The sequence below is a fragment of the Leuciscus leuciscus genome (assembly GCF_965113295.1).
Source record: "Leuciscus leuciscus genome assembly, chromosome: 18".
NCBI classification, from domain to species: domain Eukaryota; kingdom Metazoa; phylum Chordata; class Actinopteri; order Cypriniformes; family Leuciscidae; genus Leuciscus; species Leuciscus leuciscus.
In genome coordinates this window covers 26172889-26197474 of record NC_138742.1, presented here as the reverse complement: position 1 = coordinate 26197474, position 24586 = coordinate 26172889, and the positions used below count along the sequence as shown (strand labels likewise).

The 24586-nt window shown below is 38.3% G+C and overlaps 1 protein-coding gene across 2 annotated transcripts in view; it reads left to right on the top strand.

Moving 5' to 3' along the window:
- The window catches only part of mybpha (myosin binding protein Ha), a 68773-nt gene that overhangs the window by 32261 nt on the left and 11926 nt on the right, over positions 1-24586 (top strand). For both annotated transcript variants that reach the window (XM_082145043.1, XM_082145044.1), the window contains exons 5-13: positions 17862-18116; positions 18354-18638; positions 18942-19196; positions 19529-19813; positions 20117-20371; positions 20709-20999; positions 21303-21557; positions 21899-22183; positions 23899-24153. In XM_082145043.1, coding sequence (XP_082001169.1) covers positions 17862-18116; positions 18354-18638; positions 18942-19196; positions 19529-19813; positions 20117-20371; positions 20709-20999; positions 21303-21557; positions 21899-22183; positions 23899-24153 — 2421 coding nt within the window. The remainder of the gene's footprint in view (positions 1-17861; positions 18117-18353; positions 18639-18941; positions 19197-19528; positions 19814-20116; positions 20372-20708; positions 21000-21302; positions 21558-21898; positions 22184-23898; positions 24154-24586) is intronic.

The window sequence follows — 24586 nt, the reverse complement described above, 5'->3', positions numbered from 1 at the left end:
GATAGTCACTGTGTCAGATTACACGATTTTGACTCCTAAAAATCGTGTCATGTCGTGGACAAGAAACATGTCACACACTCATTCACTGGCACATACACACGCTCACTCACATAGCCTACACGCACTCACACACACACACACACACACACATGCTCTCTCACTCACACACTCACTCTCGCGCACACACACTCGCTCACTCACACATGCTCTCTCACTCACACACTCACTCTCGCGCACACACACAGTCACACACTGGCTCACTCACTCACTCGCGAACACACACTCTCACTCACTCTCCCTCACTCACTCGCGCCGTCGTCGTGGAGGACCGTTAAAAAATTAAACATGCTAGTCTTTATGTCGTAGACATGAAAGTAGTAATTAGTAATTAGTAGGTTGTCGCCCACTATGACACACTATACGAGATGAAACGATCGAATCTTGCGTCCCGACGCCCGTTGTCGTTTGCGAATCCCCACGACACCCTACGTCAAACGGATCGTGCCAAAATCGGGCTAAAATCGTGTAATCTGAACCAGGCATTATTAATACATTTACTTAGTTGGCATAGTAATTAGTATCCAGCTCTTCTACATTAAATTAGTTGAGTTAACATAATTAGTTGCTAAACTAATAAAATAATAAAATAACGATTAAATTAAGATGCTAACCATATATTTCTATATAGCATTGCTTGTTCCCTTTCACCACCACACAAAGGACTGTTTTTAAGGTGACAATCTGTAATAAATATGGATATTGTATTGCATTGTTTCTTCTATTATAAAGATGAAGATTGACATTTTGTTATGTGTTTTGACTACTTTGTGTATGTAGTATAATTATATCTCTAGGTAATAAAGATATATAAAAAAAGAAAAGCCTAAATATAAACAAAAGTTCCCATTCGATACGGTTAACTCACATTGTGTCAGAGTTATCCTGGTGCTTATGGGGAAACACTGTTTTCTCTGAAATACTGAAGCCTGATTGGTTCACATCTGTGCATCTGGCATCTCCTCGCTGAATCTGAAGTCTACGACACAGAAGCCTCTCTACTTACCGTTAAAGCAAGCAAGACCAATGGTTTGCTTCAAAATCGCTTTGCGCCATGAGTGTGGTACATGCAGGGCTCCACTGCCCCCCTTTGGCAAGCACACAGTGTGTCGGCTGCCTGCTGGGCCACATTAACCCTCTGGGGCCTAAGGTGTTTTTGGGGTCCTTTAGATGTTCTGACATGCCCTTACATTTCAGTTGCTTATAAACGGCAATGGCAAAGTTATAATTACACTCTATTTAGCACAAACAGGGCTACCATAATATGAGCAACATGTATGTACATGTTTTTTATTTTTAAGAAAATAATGTTTATGCATGGTTATTGAAAAAACTAAAAACTAAAGTTTCTGAAATAAGGCCACAAAACACATACATTTTGTCGCCTAGAGTTTTTTCTTCAAAATGATGTGAAAATCATCCTAATCATTCACATAAAACAATACATTGATTTACATTTTGTAAGACACTTTTTTTTTGGAAAGGCAATATGCGAGTGGGCGTGATTCATACCTGAGGAGACAATGTCCCCACATAATGACGCTGCATACTTAATGAGCCTTTCATTCAGGTGTGTGACTGAGCCACAAGAAAGAATGCAAGAAAAAAAAAAAAAAAAATATATATATAATTGGTTCACAGTTGTTGTTGTTTTTTCCACAAATTGTGCTTTGTATAAATTGTATAATATCCAAGGTAAACATTTCTAGTAATTGTGCAGTTATTTGTTCTCATACTGTATTTTCAGATTTGGAATATATTCTCTACCCAAATGTCACTAATAAAACACAATAAAATTATTTAAAGAGAAGGCTTATATTGACCTTTTAAGATTTTGTTTACATCTATCCTTGTATATATATATATATATATATATATATATATATATATATATATATATATATTTATATTTATATATATTTATATATTTTTTTGCTATTTTATTAAAAAGGTTATACAATTACAACAACAAGTGAAATTGTAACAATATTTCCAGTGTAATCTTTCTTTGTAAAAACTAAAGTATACATTTGATCATTATGTAATTCAATTCATATGAGCAGAAATTGGCAACATTATAAGCTTATTTGATGTGGCAGTATTTTACAGTAAAAACTTTATAATCTATCCGATTTTGTAGTCGATTTTTACTCATCTCAGTATAGCAATAGAGTTTGGTAAAAACTGTTCATTCATTCATACACAGAAACGCGATTCATATTTAAACAGTATTTTTGCCAGCTGTAGTAGCTACACAACAGCGCGCATCTGTGCGTTCATTCATTCACACACAGAAACGCGATTCATATTTAAACAGTCTTTTTGCGTGTACAGACACTTGCGATTAGAACAAAGCATAGAACTGACCTATTCCTCATCGGGATCCGTTGCTCCTCGAAATGAAACTACCAGCACTTCTGAGGTAAATTTTCCAGGATTATTATTAAGATAGTATTATTCCTCACAGCGTCATAAAGTACATGAGTCTGAAAGTGAACTCGCGGTGTGTGTTATCCAGCTGATGTGGGCGTTTCACAGGTCTGTATGGATCGCCTAAGATAATTTGCGTTTGAATAGTGTGCGCTCTCCGTGGGCGGGGTCACATTAAAACATAATGTGATGAGATGAGATGAGAACGACTGACATCTCTCTCTTTTCATACATATTACATAAACTCAGGGCCATGCAGAGACCTCTGGAGGGGCAGGTGCTCAAAGTATAAAAGGGGGCACATGGAACAAGGCTTTAAATAGGGCTGTGCTCAAAATATCAATACAGCAATATATCAATATGGATGATTCTGTATCGATACGGCAGCAAATGCATTGATGCAGTTTTGAAAAAGAAACAGAACAGGAAAGACAAATTTTAAGTTTAAAAGTTAAAAAAATTAAATAATTATGTGTACATATTAATAATAATTTTTTTTTTTTTTTTTTTTTACTCTAGACAAACCTATATCCATACCATAATACTGTGATAGCCCTAATACTATAAGGTAGAGACAGATAACAGAATTAAACTAAATATAGATGAACAGGCAGGAGGACAAACATATACAGACAATAGACAAGTAGACATTAACAAACAGACAAATAAAAAAATAAAAAAACAATAACAAACTCAAACAATAGACAGACAGTCACTAATATACAAACAAGGCAAGGCAAGGCAAGGCAAGTTTATTTATATAGCACATTTCATACACAATGGCAATTCAAAGTGCTTTACATAGAAGAAATTAAAATAATGAAAAGAAATAAGAATAATTAAAACAGTTTAGAAAAATAAAATAAAATACAGTACTTTTAAAAAATAAAAAAGAATATTTATTATAGATCTTTCTTTCAAAGGATTCCCTTAAGACTTAAATCTTTCAACCTTCTTTTAACCTTCAATCTTCTTACGACTTCCATCTATCAACTTTCCTTTAACTTTCTTTTCTCCCTCATTTACTCACACGTTCTTTTCACTTTCTTTAGCACTTTAGCACTGCGTTCACATTCTTTCTCAGACGAAAACTTTAATATCGTCATTTAAATACTGTTCTACTTTCAAACCCACATTAATCACTTTCACATTATCACCTTCTGAGTGGGCATTTACAGTTTCGGGCTAAATGCCCTGCTGACATAGGAGAAATTAAAATAATTAAAAGAAATAAGAATAATTAAAACAGTTTAGAAAAATAGAGTAAAATACAGTACAGTACAAACAGTCGGACGAACAGCGGCACAGTGCTCATTCAGTAAATGCACAGCTAAACAGAAGTGTTTTGAGTCTGGATTTGAATGTGACCACTGTAGGAGCACCTCTGATCTCTTCTGGAAGCTGGTTCCAGCTGTGGCTGGCATAATAGCTAAAAGCAGACTCACCATGCTTAGAGTGAACCCTTGGTATTTCTAGCTGATATGATCCTAATGATCTGAGTGATCTGTTGGGTTTATATTCAGTGAGCATATCTGCAATGTATTGAGGTCCTAGGCCATTGAATGATTTATATACCAGTAATAATACTTTGAAATCAATCCTAAATCTAACTGGGAGCCAGTGTAAAGACCTGAGGACTGGTGTGATATGTTCATATTTTCTGGTTCTGCTCAGAATCCTGGCGGCAGCGTTCTGTATGAGCTGCAACTGTCTTATGGTCTTTTTGGGAAGGCCAGTGAGGAGTCCATTACAATAATCCACCCTGCTGGTGATGAAAGCATGCACAAGTTTCTCTAAGTCTTGTCTGGAAACAAAGCATCTAATTCTTGCAATATTTTTCAGATGATAGTATGCTGATTTAGTTATTGCTTTGACATGACTACTGAAACTAAGGTCTGACTCTAGTGTCACACCAAGATTCCTGACTTGATGTTTAGTTGTTTTACCCCTAGAGTGAAGGTATGCGTTCACTTTGAGAACTTCATCTTTGTTTCCAAACGCAATAACTTCAGTTTTGTCTTTGTTTAATTGAAGAAAGTTTTGACACATCCAACTGTTGACTTCGTCAATGCATCGGCACAGGGAGTCAATGGGGCTGTAATCGTTAGGCGATAGGGCTAAGTACAGCTGTGTGTCGTCTGCATAGCTGTGGTAAGCAATTTGGTTATTTCTCATTATTTGGCTCATTGGGAGCATATACAGGTTGAACAGGAGTGGCGCAAGAATTGAGCCTTGAGGGACTCCGCATGTCATGGATGTCCACTCAGACTTATGGTCTCCTATACTCACATAATAACCTCTCCCATCTAAGTATGACCTGAACCATTTTAGGACTATCCCAGAAAGCCCCACCCAGTTTTCCAGCCTGTCAAGAAGTATGTTGTGATCGACAGTGTCAAATGCAGCACTGAGGTCGAGTAGTACCAGCACTGATAATTTGCCTGAATCAGTATTTAAGCGAATATCGTTTATTATCTTTATGAGCGCTGTCTCTGTGCTGTGATGCGGTCGGAAACCAGATTGAAAATTATCAAAGTATCCATTCGAGCTTAAGAATTTGGTCAGCTGATTGAAGACAACTTTTTCAATGATCTTGCCTATGAAAGGAAGATTTGAGATCGGTCTATAGTTGCTTAATATGGTCTTATCCAGATTGCTCTTTTTCAGGAGGGGCTTGACAACTGCAGTTTTCAGGGAGTTTGGAAAACTCCCAGAGAGAAGTGAGGCATTTACCACTTCTAGAAGATCTGCTTCTAAACTGTTTAGCACAATTTTGAAGAAAGATGTGGGAAGTGTGTCAAGGGCGCATGTTGATGTTTTAAGGTGTTGTACGGTTTCTTCCAAAATTTTGCCATCAATTTCTTTGAAGTCAGACATAGTAACTACTTTCTCAGGTGGTCTGATCTGTCTGACCTCAGTGCAACTCAAGGATGTGCTGATCACCTTTCTGATATTATTGATTTTCTCAGAGAAGAAAGAAGCAAACTCACTGCACTTGCTGTTTGAGAGCATTTCACTAGGAATCTGGCTTGGGGGGTTTGTCAGTCTCTCTACAGTAGCAAAAAGAGTGCGTGTGTTGTTTAAATTGCTGTTTATAATATTTGAGAAGAAAGTCTGTCTAGCTTTGCCTAGTTCCATATTGAAAGCATGCAGGCTGTCTTTGTAGATGTTATAATGGACTACAAGTTTTGTCTTCCGCCACATGCGCTCTGCTTTTCTGCATTGTCTTTTCATATGTTGCACTGCTGTTGAGTTTCTCCAAGGTGCTTTTTGTCTGCCACTCTTCTTCCTGACTTTAACAGGAGCAATATCATCAATTATATTTTTAACTTTTGAGTTAAAAGAATCAAGGAGAAAATCAACAGAGTCAGCAGATATGCTTGGTGTTAAGGATATAGCCTTCATAAATAGTACACTAGTGTTCTCATTTAAGCATCTCTTCTTGACAGACACAGATTTAGCTTCAGTGGCAGGAGAGATCAATATATCAAAGAAAATACAGAAATGATCAGACAGTGCTACATCCTTAATAAAAATCGATGAAATGTTTAGACCCTTACTGATAAGTAAATCTAGAGTGTGTCCATGATTGTGTGTGGGTCCATGTACATGCTGAGTCAGATCAAAAGTTTTTAAAACAGTTTTGATTTCTTTTGCCATATTGTTTTCTGCATTATCTATGTGAATGTTAAAATCTCCAGCAATGGCAAAACAGTCAAACTCTGAGGTAATTGTTGATAACAGTTCTGTAAAGTCCTCAGCAAAGGCTGGAGAATATTTTGGAGGCCTGTAAATAATGATAAGTAAAATGCGAGGAGCACCTTTTAACACAGTACCCAGATATTCGAAAGACGGGTAATTCCCAAATGATATTTGCTTACATTGATAGATATCTTTAAAAAGAGCAGCTAGACCCCCACCTCTCTTAACAGCTCTGCAGACACTCATAAAAGTAAAGTTAGGAGGGGCTGTTTCATTGAGGATTGTTGCACTGCAGCTGTATTCTAGCCAGGTTTCATTTAGAAACATAAAGTCCAGGTTGTTTGTGGTTATTAAGTCGTTGACTAGAAGTGATTTATTTTTAAGTGAGCGAATGTTTAAAAGTGCTAACTTAACAGTCTTACTTTTTGTCCCCACAGCAATCTTAGTTTGACATGTAATAGGCACCAGATTAGTTGGGTTTGCTGTACGGCTATTGAAGGCCTTAGACTTTCTATCTTGTAATAGAACAGCAATAGAGAAAGATACAGGCACACTGGGTTCCCGCTTGTTCTGTAAACATTTGAGAAAGTTACTGTTATCATAACAGGAACCCAAAACACATCACTGAGAGCTGGTATCAGTTGTTTTTGGTTCACCTCGAGCAGATGGAGGAGGGTGTGGGCCCTGGCGTTTTGGCCGAAGAGGCCGAAGAGCTCTCACAGGAGGAGGGGGCGGGCGAGCTCGGCGCGCAGGCTTCGGTGTTTGAGGTGCCTGACGATTTTTGGTTGGTATCTGGGGGCTTGCAGCAAAAGAGTGGGATAGTCTGGTTCCAGCATGCACTAATTCTTCCATTCTTGATTCTTCAAACAAGCAGATCAATGGGTGGAAACGGACTGATATGCGGATGAACGAACAAGTGAACAGAAAGGCAGACCAATACATATGGACAGGCAAATATATGGATACAGTATTACTATGTTGGTAAAAAAAAAAAAAAAAAAAAAAAAAAAAAATTTGCTGAGAGGGCTGGTGATAGTGTATGTATGTGTGTGTGTGTGTGCGATTGAGAGTGTGTGCAAGATAATAGATGGAGAGAGAGAAACAGAGAGAAAGAGAGAAAAGAAAAAAAGCAGAGAAAGAAATAGGGAGGGAGAAAGGAGTTATATATATCAGCATAATAACCATGGGAAGAGTGGGGAGTGGGGGGATAGGGAGGGGATAGAGGGGGGGATGGGGGGAGGGGGTTCAGATGTTAAGTATCGGCGTTATAAGGAGAGTAAATGGCACAGCTATTGCGAAGTTTGAAGAAAGGTTATGAAAGGGTTCCAGATGTCTTTGAAGGCTAATGTTTTGTTAATCTTTTGAGCTGAGAGCTCTTCTGTAAGGATATATTCTGAAATTAGATTAATCCAATGATTTATATGGCAAGAGTGTCTAGATTTCCAGTTTTGAAAGATTATTTTCTTAGCGATGGTTAGGGAGACAAGTACTGGATTTTTAAATTTCTGTGGAATGAAGATGGAAGTGGTGTCTCCCAGAAGACAAAGTGTGGGGGAGAGTGGGATTCTACAGTCCAAAATGGTAGAGAGTGTCTTTGTGACTGATGTCCATAGGTAATTGACAGGCTGACAGGACCAAGTGGCATGCAAATATGTATCAGTGCTCCCCAACGTGCAGTGAGGGCAGATGTCTGTGTCGGCTATTCCCATTTTGAATAGTTTACTTTGGGTAAAGTGAGTCCTGTGAATGGTTTTATATTGTATGAGTTGTAAGTTGGTGTTGGAGGTCATAGAGAATATATTCTTGCAAATATCTGTCCAGAAATCTGGGGCTGGAAGAAGGGCCAGGTCATTTTCCCATTTTGCTTTTGGGAGTGTTATGGAGCAGTTTGTTAAGGCAATCAATTTATAGAGCTTAGAAATTGTTTTTTGAGGATGGTCTGCAATTCTTAATAGCTGTTCAAAGGTGTTTGTAAGTTCCAGTGTGCTGTTTTTATTAATTTTGGTTTTAATTATTGCTTTCAATTGTTGGTAATGAAGGAACTGGTCCCTTTCAACCCCGTATCTCTGGACAATTGAGTGAAAAGATAAAAATTGGTTATTTTCAAATAAGTGGTCGAGGTGGGTGATACCTTTAGATTCCCATTTGGGGAAGTGGATCGGTGTCTTACATAGTAGGAAGTCAGGATTGCGCCATATGGGGGTGAGTCTACAAGGTGTTATGGTCGATTTAGTGATTCTGTTAGTTTTCCACCAGGCGGTCAGAGTGGTGCTAATAGTGATGTATTTGAAAAAGTCAATTTTTTTGACTGTTTGTGGTAAAAATGGTAAATCTGCAATTGAGATGGGGATTGTTAGATTTTGTTCTAATGCTAACCACGGGTGGGAATTTTGCTTTTGTGTCCATTTAAGGAGATATTGTAACTGATTTGCAAGAAAGTAATGGTGGAAGTTTGGAGCTTCTAGACCACCTTGCTGTTTGGAATTCTGTAGAGTGGCAAGTGCGATTCTTGAAGGTTTGTTTTTCCAATAAAAGTGAGTTGTAAGTGAGTCTAGAGTTTTGAACCAATGATCAGTGGGAGTAGTCGGAATCATTGAAAAGAGATAATTAATTTGAGGGAGGGTCTTCATTTTGACTGTTGCTATTCTACCAATTAGAGTAAGTGGGAGTTTATTCCAGCGTTTATAATCATCTTCAATCTTTCGTAATAATGGAATATGATTAAGGTTAAAGAGCTCTGACAGCCTGGCGGAAATCACAATACCCAAATATTTGATTTTGCCAGTGTTAAGGGGAAAGGTGGGATCTTGGACTGCAGAGTCCCAGCTGTTTTCGGATAAGGGTAATATCGTTGATTTATTCCAGTTAACTGTGTAATTGGAGACTTTAGAAAAATTATTAATAACATTGAAGGTTTCTTGAAGTGAGGCACAAGGAGATTGTTGATATAGTAACAGATCATCGGCATATAGACTAACTTTGTGTTCTGAATTGGAATTTTGGATACCTTGAATTTTATTATTCTGTCGTATTGCTGCTGCTAGTGGTTCAATAAATATGGCGAATAGGGATGGAGAGAGTGGGCATCCTTGCCTGGTTCCTTGGTGCAGTGTGAAGCTTTGTGAAGTGATCCCATTAGTGACAACAGAAGCTCTAGGTGAGGTGTATAGTGTTCTTATCCAATGAATGAATGATTCTCCAAAGCCAAATCTGTGGAGAGTGGTGAGAAGGAAGGTCCAGTTAACTTTGTCAAATGCTTTTTCTGCATCCAGCGACACAATGATGGTGTTATTCTGCTGTTTTTGTGATATGTCCATTAGATTGAAGAGTCTACGGATGTTATCAGAGGCATACCTGTTCTTTATAAATCCTGTCTGATCCGGGTGAATTATAGTGGTCATAACTGTTTCTATTCTTGTGGCTGAAGTTTTGGTAATAATTTTAAGATCTGTGTTAATCAAAGAGGGCGGTAACTAGATGGATAGGTTGGATCTTTATTGGGTTTTAATAAAAGGGTGATAACAGCTGTGTTCATATGTGTTGGTATGGATGAAGTATTTTTAATATCAGCAGTTAATCGGATGAATAATGGTGATAAGATATCCCAAAAATGCTTGTAAAATTCTGCCGGTAATCCATCGAATCCAGGTGATTTGTTATTTGGCATATTTTCGAGTGCTTTGAAGAGTTCTTCAACTGTAATTGGTTGATCTAACAAATGTGATTGATCCTTGGATAGTGAGGGAAGGTGGACAGAGTTGAGAAAGTGATCTATTTCAGTTTGAGTGGGTTGATTACCGGCAGAATACAAGTCACTGTAAAAATGTCTGAAGCTGTTATTTATTTCGTGCGGATCCTGGGTTGGTTTACCTGTGGGGTCGAGAATAGATGGAATAACTGATTTATCTTTCTGATGTTGTAGCATATTAGCTAAGAATTTTCCTGCTTTATTGCTGAAATAAAATTGTTCATATTTGAGTTGCTGGATGCAGAACTGTGTTTTCCTTTGAATGATACTATCCAGTTGTCTTTGTGAATGTTTTAATTCGGTTTGTATGTCATCTGAAGGGCTGTGAGATAATTGGTTCGTCAAATGTTTGATTTTCTGTTCTAATGTATTTTCCAATTTATTTTGTTGCTTTTTCCTGTGTGTAGAATATGATATGATTATACCTCTGATGACGGTCTTACCGGTTTCCCAAAGTATAGATGGGGAGATCTCTGGAGAATCATTCATCTCCAGAAAGGATGCCCACTCTCTTCTAATTAATGTGTTAAAATCCTTGTCCTCTAGGAGAGACGTATTTAGACGCCATCTAGCAGAAGGTTTGAAATTTGATTGCAACGATATGGATAAAGAGACAGGTGCATGGTCACTAATGACAATAGGGTTAATCGTGTTCTCGGAGATTTGCTGAAAAAGGGAGTTACTGACCAGAAAAAAATCTATTCTTGAGGAGGATTGGTGAACAGAAGATGTGAATGAATATTCTCTTAGAAATGGGTTCCTTGTTCTCCAAGTATCACCAAGACCATAATCAGTCATATATTGTTTAATTATTTCTGATGAATGCCAGATCCGTGTTTTATTATGATTACCAGAGCGATCCAATAAGGGATTAAGGACAGTATTAAAATCCCCAGCTAATATGAGATTTGAGGAATTGAGAAGGAGAGAAAAGAGGTTATTGAAAAAGGAAGGATCATCATTATTTGATGCATAGATGTTAACTAATGTGAGAGTTGTGTGACTAATTGTAGCATTAATGATGATAAATCTTCCATTTGGGTCACTAACTGATGAATTGAGAATGAAAGGGATGTTTTTGTTTATCAAAATTGAGACACCTCTTTGTTTGCTATTAAAGGTAGATGAAAATATTTTATCAAATTGCTTAAGTTTAAGAAATGGGATTTCAGTTTCTGTTAAATGTGTTTCTTGTAAGAAGCATACGTCAGCCTTCAGCTTTGTGAGGTGATTGATTACTTTGATTCTTTTGGATTGAGTGTGAAAGCCACGTATGTTCCATGTTATCAGTTTAAGTGGATGCATAAGTGTATGTTCTACATAAGTGTATGATATACATGGTATAATTAATATATGTGGGGTCTAAAAATGGGAAAGGATGAGAGATTAAGGGTAGAAGAAAAAAAAGAGGGGGTAAAAAAAGAACGACAATGTGTGTGTGTGTGTGTGCTTATGTGTGTGTTAAAAGGAACGAAATCATAGGATTTGAAGAAAACAACCATTGTATCATACAGTAAAGAGCCATAGAGTATTCTCATAATTGAATTACTACAGGATGTGCACCTGGTATGATATCCCCAGATTATCCTGGGTTTACAAAAAAATGTGGGCCTGAGTCTATGAAAAACATGTATAGGGATTACATAGAGACAAATAGACGTAACATAAAAACATTTAACATATAGTAACATACAAACATTGAACATATAGAGAGATTTAGAGAGAGTGATCTTACGGTCACGAAATAACGTTCCGTCAACATAGAGTTTATCCACTGATAGTGTGGCTCGCTTTCCTTTTTCGCGAAAGTCTTTCATTATAGGGATGAGTATTTTCCTTCGTTGTTGAATTTCCTTAGGGAATTGATCATTCATCCCAAAGTTGTATCCTTTTAGGAATTTACCTCTGCTTTTAATCATCTCTTTCTGCTTGTAATGCTCGAATTTGGCTATTATTGGCGCCGGGTTGTTCGCTTTATTGATTTTAGAAGTGAGACGATGAACTCGATGGAATGTTATTTGATCGACGGTCTGTCTGGAGAGTTTCAGCGATGTTTCCATAAACTCTTTCAGTGCTCCCTCTGGGTCATCGGGGTTCTGTTCAGGTATGCCGGAGAATATTAAATTATCACGCATGCTGCGGCACTGAAGATCGAGCAAAGTAGCTTTAATAGTGTTGTTTTCGTCGACAAGTTGCGTTGCTTGAGTAGATAGTGTTTTAACAGTTCCCTTGAGTTCGTTATTGTCTTGTAAAAGCGAATCAATCTGAGATTGTGAGAATTCAAGACTGGCTTTAAGCTCCCTGATGTCATCACGGAGTAATTCCAGTACAGACAATTTTGCATTGATAGAGTCGAGTACACTGACCTCAACTGTTATGAGTCCGTCGTCGGTTTCAGTGGACCAGTCCCGTTTTGCTTTCTTCCTTTCTTGTGTTGACATGACGTCCAGGTTGTAGAAATAATTATCGATGAATGTGAAGAGATTATCCAGAGTTGAAGGAGATGAGTTATCCAATATGACAGATGAGTTTGACGTAAGATTTAAAGTGAAATATCAAAGAGAGTTGTTTGTTTGGAAGATCAATGTACCGCCATGTTAGATCTCACTTGCTGTCCCCTCATCACGTCATCACGTCATCGTTGAATGATATATTAATAACTCTGGGATTAGAAACTGAAGTATCTTAAGTTGCCCCAACCTGATGGCTTTTCCTTCTCTGTTATAGGCTACAGAATAATAAAGAACAGCTGTTATAGTAAACTGTGTAGGACAAAATCAACGTGGCCCACGTTTCGTACAGTACAGTATAGTATAGTTTTATTTAATGCCATGTCAGCATCTGTGGCTATTTTCATGGCATAAACTGATTTACAAAAATACAAGAGTTACATTTATACAATGAAAATAAAAACAAAGCAAACAGAAAAAAAATACAGCAATTAATACTTTACAATATTTTTAACATTAATGTGATACCTGTTTCTGGTAAATTCTTACTAAAGTCCTTAAGTGAGTTTGCTGCCTTTGCTGTTGTTACTGCTGCTGCTGATGATACTGCTGGAGTTGATCTGAGACTGTAGACATTAAAACAAACATATAGGAGATATATTAGCTGATTAAACAATTTTTATGTGACCATGACAAGATGTAAAGATAGCTGACAGTGTTTGGAACTGGCTCACTAGCTCACTGACCTGCTGTAAAGCTGCAGACTCTGCCCAGGCTGCTAGGGGAGATGTTCACAGAGGCTGCTGCACACAAAACATAAGATACTGGTAAGTCTTACCAGTGTTGTGATCATTTTTAAGGCACTCTACGTTTTTTAAATAAATATTGTAATAATAATAATAGTTTAAAGTATAAATAACATAAAAAGACCAGACCCCTCGACACCCGTGAAACTTTTCTCCCTAAACAGCAAGCTAACGTAACTTCTACAGCCTACACACAGACAGCAATGTAAACAACATTTCTGCGTGCTCTCTTCACGTCGTTCTTGTAAAATAATAATAATAAGTAAACAAACATCATAAGCACTTCGCTGAGAATGAAACACCACTTACCAGCAGCCGCAGAGTTGAAGATATCCTCTGGTAGTGCGCGTTGCCGCGGCGCGCGAATTAAAATAATGCGCGTGCAGCGTGAGGAATCGTCCCGGTTGAGTTCGTCAGGTGAAAGGTCATCATGTGGGTCATTTTATTTACGGCTAAATTATTATTCATTAATTTTACTAATAGTTAGATTGGGCAGGCATCCACAAATTTAAGGGCCTTTAATTACAAAAAAGGAGAGGAAATTTTGCCTTGAAAAAAAAGGGCACTTTGGGCACCAAGAGGCAAAAGGGCAGGTGCTCGAGCACCCAACGCCCCCCCCTCTGCACGTGCCTGCATAAACTGTGAATATTTGTTTTGTTTTTTTATAAAAATTACTTCATTTAAAAGAAGAGAATTCAAGCTTCATGCCTGTGTGTCTGTATGCCTGTTTGACTGAGTATTCGCTGAGTTACAGTTCATTTTTGAACGCGTTTCAGAATTGACTTCACTGACTGAGAGAAAGCAGAACTCGCATCATGTTTATTTTTCTTTATTTGGCAAAAAAGCACAACACGTTGTTTTTATTGTGAGTATACACAAAAATAATACACACTTAACAGGATCGATTGATGTATGAAACTTGTTTGTAAGATCAAAGTCAACAGAGTATTTTGAATCTCGTTTGAACTGATAAGAAAAAAAGTGAGCTGGTATCGCCGGCGATACCGCCGACCCCAGGACTCTAAGGGGCCCCTGGGCTTTACCTCTTAAGGGGCCCTCGTCCACCAGAACTATCACCAACATTCATTCAATCTTCTTAATCACAAAGTGCAAGTTGTCATATAAAATATAGACTGCACAAATATCACTGCATTAACTACATTTTAGCACAGTCTGAACAGTGGCTGAGCCAGGATTTTTTCATAGGTGTTTTTCATAGGGGTTTATTATTATAAAAATGAGTTTGACTACATACTGGACTGTTTTAGTACCTACAACACAACCGAATACAATTAATTTGTAATTGAGAGTGAATTAGATAACGGAGTGAACTATTTTTGTATTATTCCTCACCTCCAGGCATGTTAACCCTTTATCTCCTTATGTTGCTAGTGACCACACTCAATGTATTTTTTTATTTTTTTTTCAACACATCCCATCATATTGGCCTCTACCAAATGGTTGATATGGCACTTAATGGTAAAAGTACCGGAATTCATACACATACTATGAAAATCAGAAAATATGAACTATAATACTAATTTATTTAAAAACATAATCAAAATATTATTTCTTTATCATTCTTTATTATAATTCTTTATTTATTGAAGTTTGCAATTAAATATTTCAGGTTTTCATTTTAACACTTTTTTAACATTAAAGAAAAATAAATAACACAAATAACTAAAAGTAACAAAACCAAAGACATTACATTCTTTCTGCATTCAAAAACTAAAATAAATAAATAGCAAAAGATAGTAATATAATGGCATTTTAGGCTTTTATGTTTCAAGAAACACGCCGTCAAGTGTGGTAGTGCAACAGGATTTTTTTTTTCTTTGCCCATCAAGGTGGTCTACAACTCGCAACTCGCCCGCCATCTCCTTCTATGGAGTCAGAAGCATCTGAGGTCACTTCGTGCCACTTATGTCCCTGGCCTGCTCAATCGTGCCGACGCCGAGCTCTCACAACAGCCTGTGGCCACGGGAGAGTGGAGACTCCATCCCCAGGCGGTGCAGCTGATCTGGGACCACTTCGGGGCCGCACAGATAGATCTGTTTGCCTCTCCGGACTCGTCCCATTGCCAGTTGTTTTACTCCCTGACCGAGGGGACCCTCGGCACGGATGCATTGGCACACAGCTGGCCCCGGGGCCTCCACAAGTATGCGTTTCACCCAGTGTGCCTTCTCGCACAGACACTGTGCAAAGTCAGGGAGGAAGAGGAGCAGGTCTTGCTAGTTGCCCCTTATTAGCCCAACCGGACCTGGTTCCCCGAACTGATGCTCCTCTCAACAGCCCCTCCCTGGCCAGTTCTTCTCAGGGAGGACCTCCTCTCTCAGAGACGGGGCACCGTATTGCACCCATGTCCAGACCTCTGGAAACTCCATGTCTGGTCCCTGGACGGGACGCGGAGGTTCTAGGTGATCTACCACATGCTGTCGTAGACACCATCACTTCTGCGAGAGCACCCTCTACGAGGCATGCTTATGCCCTGAAGTGGAACCTGTTCGTTGAGTGGTGTTCTTCTCACCGAGAAGACCCTCGAATATGTTCGATCAGTACTGTGCTTTCCTTCCTGCAAGATGGGTTGGAGCGAGGGCTGTCTCCCTCCACCCTCAAAGTGTATGTTGCCTTTATTGCTGCACATCACGATGCAGTTTACGGAAGATCTGTCGGGAAGCACGACCTGATCGTCAGGTTCCTGAGGGGAGCGAGGAGACTGAATCCGCCTCACCCCCCTCTATACCCTCTTGGGACTTATCTCTAGTGCTGACGGTACTGCAGAGACCTCCCTTTGAGCCATTGCAGGCAGCAGAGTTAAAAGTCCTGTCTATAAAAACAGTTCTCCTGCTTGCTTTGGCCTCTATCAAGAGGGTAGGGGACCTGCACATATTTTCGGTCGACGAATCATGCCTGGAATTCGGGCCGGCCAACACTCACGTCATCCTGAGACCCCGGCCTGGATATGTGCCCAAGGTTCCTACCACTTCCTTTTGGGACCAGGTGGTGAACCTGCAAGCGCTGCCCCCGGAGGAGGCAGACCCAGCCCTGGCTTTTCTCTGTCCCCGTCCGCGCTCTGTGCCTATACGTGGACAGAACGCAAAGTCTCAGGACCTCAGACCAGCTCTTCGTCTGTTATGGAGGCCAGCAGAAGGGAAAGGCTGTCTCCAAGCAGAGGTTGGCCCACTGGATAGTGGATGCCATTGTTTTGGTTTATCAATCCCAAGACGCACCATTCCACCCAGAGTGTAGCTTCCTCCTGGGCGCTGGCACAGGGTACCTCGCTGACAGATATTTGTAGAGCTGCGGACTGGGCGACACCAAACACGTTTGCAAGATTCTATAGCCTACGTGTCGAGCCGGTAGCTTCCCGTGTGCTCTCCTCGCAAAGAAGCCAGTCAACACTGTAACCCCCGCTCGAAGTGTCGGCTTGCATCGCCATTCCCCTCCAATGGACTGGATACGTGTGCCATTCTTGCTCCAAGAGAGTTCCTCATTAGCCAAACCCTGTTGAGTTCCTCCACACCCCTCGGTAACGGACACGGTGGATTTTAGTAGTGTTATACACCAGCATTTGTCACTTAAGAAGTAATTGCCTCTGATAATTATGATTTCCACACAGTAATTCTATATGCATTCATTATATCAACTTAAAAAAAATATCCAAAAGTGGCAAAAAATACATACTTAAGAAATATCTCAGTATATTCATAAAGAAATAACAATAGCTGTCATATTCATATCTATGAATGATCAGAAGTTTATATTTTTTCAGCAAATAATCCATTAATCTATTCTGACTGCAGAAATGGATGATCTGAAAACATTAGCTTAGCTTTTCTACGTTTACCATAATGTGACAAATCAACCGTTTGGTTGAGCATGTTTTTGAAAAATTATTAAAAACATACTAAAGTTTTTTCATGGCACCAAGTAACATAATTTTGTTAAAACTTTAAAACTTACAGTGTAATACGTCAAAAAAAAAAAAAAATGCTTACCTTGCAAAATTTCACCAAGAACAGTTCACATGGCAGGAGTGATTTATTTGTTTCTGACATCCATGTTAAAAGAAGTGTTGTGACAAGTGCTGTTGATTGACACTGTGACATCTAGTGGTTTTTAATGGCATAACATACCTCAACCAGGTGGTAGAGATGGCTCAATCAGCTTGAGTTAAGTTAAGTACTCCTCTCAATAAAATATAGTGACTCAAAATGTGCTCAACCATTTGGTCGAGCAGGCAGTAAAGGGCCTCACACTATATGGCCTCTTCATGGATGAGACATGGAGAACTACATAGTTCAAAGATAATTAAACCTTCATCGACTTTTATTTAATCAATTAATTCTACAACAATTCTGAGTTAGACTGTAATGGCTGTTTCAAAAACTTGCAACCGAATTAACCAATCAGGCTTCAGTATTTCGGGGAAAACTGACGCAATGCTCATTCCTGTTGCCTCAGGGAATCAAGGTTGTGTTAGTAACCAGAATGTTTCTTGGTATTTTAATTGAAATCATAAGCAAACCCAGCATAAATATAATTTTAGAAATCTTTAAATTATTTTTAAAATTCTAAAATAATTATAAACTTTTTTTATATATATATATAATTGTAATGACTCAGAGAGTACATTATTACTAATTCTACTCCTGTGATTTTTAGATGACACATCAAAACCAGACATCAGCAAAGATCAGTGGTTTGAGCCCTTCTACACTGGGGAGAAAATCCAGCTTGGTTGTAATATGCCTGGTGATGGATGGAAGTATGACTGGTATAAAGACTCAGAAACCTTGGTCACAGATCCAACGTATATTATCCACTCAGCATCTCCCTCTGACACTGGTGTCTATCACTGCAAAGCAAAGAGAGGAAACTTCTCAGTGGATAGTGAGACTCTACAAGTGCGAGTTGAAGGTGAGTCCATAATGTATCTCTTTAAAGTAATTTCTATTGTGGAATATAACTGATGAAATTCAGACCAATACCTTAACAGAAATTACATGGAATCAAGAGAGTTAAATAAGTAGGCTATTTTAGACTAAACAATTTTATAACCAAGAAACTGGGCTTCTGGCTATAAGTATAATTCTCATTCACTTTTCCACGTCAATTGTTCATTACTGTTGTTGTTTTTTATTTTTTCCTGTGCAGAGCCGCCTCAACCAAAACTTTCAATAGAGTCTGAATGGAAAAAATTTTACCCAAATGAAAAAGTGATTCTGAAGTGTTCAATCAATTCAAATGAATGGGGCTACGAATGGTTTAGAAACGGAGCTCAGCTTTCAGGTAACAGGAAAATTTCCATTTCTGGAAACACACTCTCAATCCGCTCAGCAAAAGCGAGTCATTCAGGACAGTATTCCTGCAGAGGAAAACATCTGAAGAGAACGCCAGTGACTACAGGACAAACAGAAGCTTTGCAACTTCGTATTTATGGTAAAACTACTTAAGATATTCTATGATTAATAGATATTAATGAAATTGTCAGGCACCCACAAGAGTTCAATGAAGAAGCTGTTTATATTTTACGCTGATTTTCATTTGCATTGGCTTGTATCAGTGTTCATGTCAGCATATGTAGTTTCCTGTCTACTCTTCTTGACAGTGGCCAGACACTATTAGCAGTTTGAGTCAGTTCATTTAGTCTTGGAATATGCATAATAGTAAGCATTTGCAACTCAAAGCAGTTATTGCTTGAAGATAGTTCATTATTACTAATTCTACCCCTGTGATTCTTAGATAACACACCAAAACCAGACATCAGCAAAGATCAGTGGTTTGAGCCTTTCTACACTGGGGAGAAAATCCAGCTTGGTTGTAATATGACTGGTGATGGATGGAAGTATGACTGGTATAAAGACTCCAAACCCTTCATCAGAGATCCAATGTATATGATCCACTCAGCATCTCCCTCTGACACTGGTGTCTATCACTGCACAGCAAAGAGAGGAGACTTCTCAGTGAATAGTGAGACTCTACAAGTGCGAGTTGAAGGTGAGTCCATAATGTACCTCTTTATAGTCATTTCTATTGTGGAATATTCTTCCCTTTGTTCATTCATTGAGTTTACAATGCCTCAGTAAAGTTCCCAGGAAATCAATGAACTGATTCAATTCAGACCTATAACTTGAAGACAATGTAAGTCGCTTCAGAAGCATCTGCCAAATATGTAAAAGAAATGACATGGAATCAAGAGAGTTAAATAAGTATTTTAAACTAAACAATTTTATAACCAAGAAACTGGGCTTCTGGCTATAAGTATAATTTTCATTCACTTTTCCACGTCAATTGTTCATTACTGTTGTTGTTTTTGTTTTCCTGTGCAGAGCCGCCTCAACCAAAACTGTCAATAGATTCTCAATGGAAAACATTTTACCCAAATGAAAAAGTGATTCTGAAGTGTTCAATCAATTCAAATGAATGGGGCTATGAATGGTTTAGAAACAGAGCTCGACTTTCGGGTAATAAGGACATTTCCTTTTCTGGAAACACACTCTCAATCCGCTCAGCAAAAGCGAGTCATTCAGGACAGTATTCCTGCAGAGGAAAACATCTGAAGAGAACGCCAGTGACTACAGGACAAACAGAAGCTTTGCAACTTCATATTCATGGTAAAACTACTTATGATATTCTATGATTAATAGATATGAACGCAATTGGCAGGCACCCAGAAGAGTTTAACGAAGAAGCTGTTTATATTTTAAGCTGTTTTTCATTTGCATTGGCTTGTATCAGTGTTCATGTCAGCATATGCAGTTTCCTGTCTACTCTTCTTGACAGTGGCCAGACACTATTATCAGTTTGAGTCAGTTCATTTAGTCTTGGATTTTAAATAATAGTAATCATATGCAACTCAAAGCATTTATTGCTTGATGATAGTTCATTATTACTAATTCTACCCCTGTGATTCTTAGATAACACACCAAATCCAGACATCAAAAAAGATCAGTGGTTTGAGCTCTTCTACACTGGGGAGAAAATCCAGCTTGGTTGTAATATGACTGGTGATGGTTGGAAGTATGACTGGTATAAAGACTCAGAAACCTTGATCACAGATCCAACGTATATTATCCACTCAGCATCTCCATCTAACACTGGTGTCTATCACTGCACAGCAAAGAGAGGAAACTTCTCAGTGAATAGTGAGACTCTACAAGTGCGAGTTGGAGGTGAGTCCATAATGTACCTCTTTATAGTCATTTCTATTGTGGAATATGCTTCCCAATTGTTTATTCATTGAGTTTACAATGCCTCAGTAAAGTTCCCAGAAAATTAATGAACTGATTAAATTCAGACCTATAACTTGAAGACAATGTAAGTCGCTTCAGAAGCATCTGCCAAATATGTAAAAGAAATGACATGGAATCAAGAGAGTTAAATAAGTATTTTAGACTAAACAATTTTATAACCAAGAAACTGGGCTTCTGGCTATAGGTATAATTCTCATTCACTTTTCTACGTCAATTGTTCATTACTGTTGTTGTTGCTGTTTATTTTCCTGTGCAGAGCCGCCTCAACCAAAACTGTCAATAGAGTCTGAATGGAAAACATTTTACCCAAATGAAAAAGTGACTCTGAAGTGTTCAATTGATGGAGATTCAAATGAATGGGGTAATGAATGGTTTGAAGATGAACATCAGCTTTCAGGTGATGGGGACATTTTCTTTTCTGGAAACACACTCTTAATCCGCTCAGCAAAAGAGAGTCATTCAGGACAGTATTCCTGCAGAGGAAAACATCTGAAGAGAAAGCCAGTGACTACAGGACAAACAGAAGCTTTGCAACTTCATATTCATGGTAAAACTACTTAAGATATTCAATGATTAATAGATATTAATGAAATTGACAGGCACCCAAAAGAGTTCAATGAAGAAGCTGTTTATATTTTAAGCTGTTTTTCATTTGCATTGGCTTGTATCAGTGTTCATGTCAGCATATGCAGTTTCCTGTCTACTCTTCTTGACAGTGGCCAGACACTATTATCAGTTTGAGTCAGTTCATTTAGTCTTGGATTTTAAATAATAGTAATCATATGCAACTCAAAGCAGTTATTGCTTGAAGATAGTTCATTATTACTAATTCTACCCCTGTGATTCTTAGATAACACACCAAAACCAGACATCAACAAAGATCAGTGGTTTGAGCCTTTCTACACAAGGGAGAAAGTCCAGCTTGGTTGTAATATGCCTGGTGATGGTTGGAAGTATGACTGGTATAAAGACTCAAAACCCTTGATCACAGATCCAACCTTCACTATTAGCTCAGCATCTCCCTCTAACACTGGTGTCTATCACTGCACAGCAAAGAGAGGAGACTTCTCAGTGAATAGTGAGACTCTACAAGTGCGAGTTGAAGGTGAGTCCATAATGTACCTCTTTATAGTCATTTCTATTGTGGAATATTCTTCCCTTTGTTCATTCATTGAGTTTACAATGCCTCAGTAAAGTTCCCAGAAAATTAATGAACTGATTAAATTCAGACCTATAACTTGAACACAATGTAAGTCGCTTCAGAAGCATCTGCCAAATATGTTAAATAAATGACATGGAATCAAGAGAGTTAAATAAGTATTTTAGACTAAACAATTTTATAACCAACAAACTGGGCTTCTGGCTATAAATATAATTCTCATTCACTTGTCTACATCAATTGGTCATTACTGTTCTTTTTTTGTTTTTGTTTTTTTTCCTGTGCAGAGCCGCCTCAACCAAAACTGTCAATAGAGTCTGAATGGAAAACATTTTACCCAAATGAAAAAGTGATTCTGAAGTGTTCAATCAATTCTAATGAATGGGGCTATGAATGGTTTAGAAACGGAGCTCAGCTTTCAGGTAACAGGGAAATTTCCTTTTCTGGAAACAAACTCTCAATCCGCTCAGCAAAAGCGAGTCATTCAGGACAGTATTCCTGCAGAGGAAAACATCTGAAGAGAACGCCAGTGACTACAGGACATACAGAAGCTTTGAAACTTCATATTTATGGCAAGTGAATCTACTTCTGAAAAATTTGAAAGTCAGAAATTAAAAAAAGTAAAAATTAAAAAAGAATTCAAATAGTGACAGCCATGTGTCTTAAAGGACAATTCCGGTGAAAAATTAACCAAGGGGTAATTAACACATGGTTACCAGTCGATCGTTCCCTGGGATGCGTTTTCATGAAAATCGAATGTTAAGAGTTTTATCTCTAAAAACAGATTAGCTTATAACGCTAGTATATGGGGCACAGAGTAAGTAAAAGTAAATCGCTAGTTAATACCACTAACAAGGCTCAAAATAGCCTCACACTAACACGGTAGCATAATGAGGGTTCCTACATGCAAACCGAAGCATTGAGAACTTTGTAAGTGTACAGACAGTTTAATAAGAAGATACTTTATAAAGACAGTACATTACGCGTTCGCAGGCAGGCGTCATCTTGGAAAACAGTCTCGACTAGTTGAGTCACGAACGCCGTGCTACGTTAGATTTCACAAACGTAATTCCTATCGACCAGCTCACTTAGCACGGCGTTCGTGACTCGATTTCCAAGATGACGCCTGCCTGCAAACGCGTAATGTACTGTCTTTATAAAGTATCTTCTTATTAAACTGTCTGTACACTTACAAAGTTCTCAATGCTTCGGTTTGCATGTAGGGACCCTCATTATGCTACCGTGTTAGTGTGAGGCTATTTTGAGCCTTGTTAGTGGTATTAACTAGCGATTTACTTTTACTTACTCTGTGCCCCATGAGCTAATCTGTTTTTAGAGATAAAACTCTTAACATTAGATTTTCATGAAAACGCATCCCAGGGAACGATCGACTCGGTAACCATGTGTTAATTACCCCAAGGTTCATTTTTCACCGGAATTGTCCTTTAAAGGACAAGTTCGGTATTTTACACTTAAAGCCCTGTTTACAGATCGTATCTGATGAAATAGAACGGTTAAGATTAAAATTTGGACACATGCTGCTGTCCCGAGAATTTTAGGTTTATTTCGCTTCCCACCCCCACCCCCACAATGGTTGTCTATGTGCACTGGAAGATTCCGTCCTAAAAACACATTAAACTTTCGTTTACAAAGACGTGAAACTCACCGAGTGGTCAGGGGTGTTCACTGATATGTTCACTCAAAAATCGCTGAAAAAGATCCATTCCAACAGGTTTTATCGTAGTTTTTGTCCAACTCCATTGACTTAATAGGACGTGCTGTGAGACCGCAGCACCTTTAGCAACCGCGGCAAAGGTGCATTATCGCCACCAACTGGGCTGGAGTGTCTATTATTCAAGCTCTCAACGGAAGAATCACGGGTGTGACGCGTTTGCCAAAATAGGTCCACAAAAGCGAAATAAACCTAAAATTCTCGGGTCAGGAGCATGTGTCCAAATTTTAATCTTAACCGTTCTATTTCATCAGATACGATCTGTAAACAGGGCTTTAAGTGTAAAATACCGAACTTGTCCTTTAAAGAGGTCAATGAGGATTTTGCTTTCCATAGAAAAGGTTTAGCTGCTTTACTGTTGCACTGACATTTGTATTATAAAAAGGTTAGTATCAGCGTTTACAGCTTCCTGACTATGTGCAAAAGGATTTTCACTGAAAAATGTTGTTCATTTTGTGTGAGGATTATAAAGAATTACAAGCACATGCAATTCAAGGCAGTAGTTGTTTGAAAGTGGTCCATTATTTTATTTTTTTTTACTTCTGTTGCTCCTAGTTGACACACCAAAACCACACATCAGAAAAGATCAGTGGTTTGATTTCTTTTACACTGAGGAGAAAGTCCAGCTTGGTTGTAACATAACTGGTGATGGTTGGAAGTATGACTGGTATAAAGAATCAAAACCCTTGGTCACAGATCCAATGTATATTATCCACTCTGCATCGCTCTCTAACACTGGTGTCTATCACTGCACAGCAAAGAGAGGAGACTTCTCAGTGGATAGTGAGACTCTACAAGTGCAAGTTAAAGGTGAGTCTCTAGTGCCCAGTGTTAATAATGTTTGGTACGGTACTTTGTATATGTTATAGGTTGTATATGTTATAACATGTTACCCTATTTAAAATGTAATAAGTTTTGTAACTATTCAACTATTGTGTAACTTTATTAAAGTAATGTAACTGATTACATTTGATTACTTTCTAAATGTATAATGAATGTTTTCAACTGTTAATTATTTTAAAACATTTAAACCAGGTTAACCTTACAGTAGTACTCAACACTGATTCATAAATAGAAGTGTGGCTGGTAAAGACGTCTTTGTAGCTAGCAGACTAGACATAACTAATTTGTTACGAATGGAGATTATAATTGTTAAATAAACTACTGGACATGCACCTAGCAGAACAGCTAAAATTCATCTTGAATACACATTAGTAGCATGGTGTGGCAGGCGAGTGTAGGC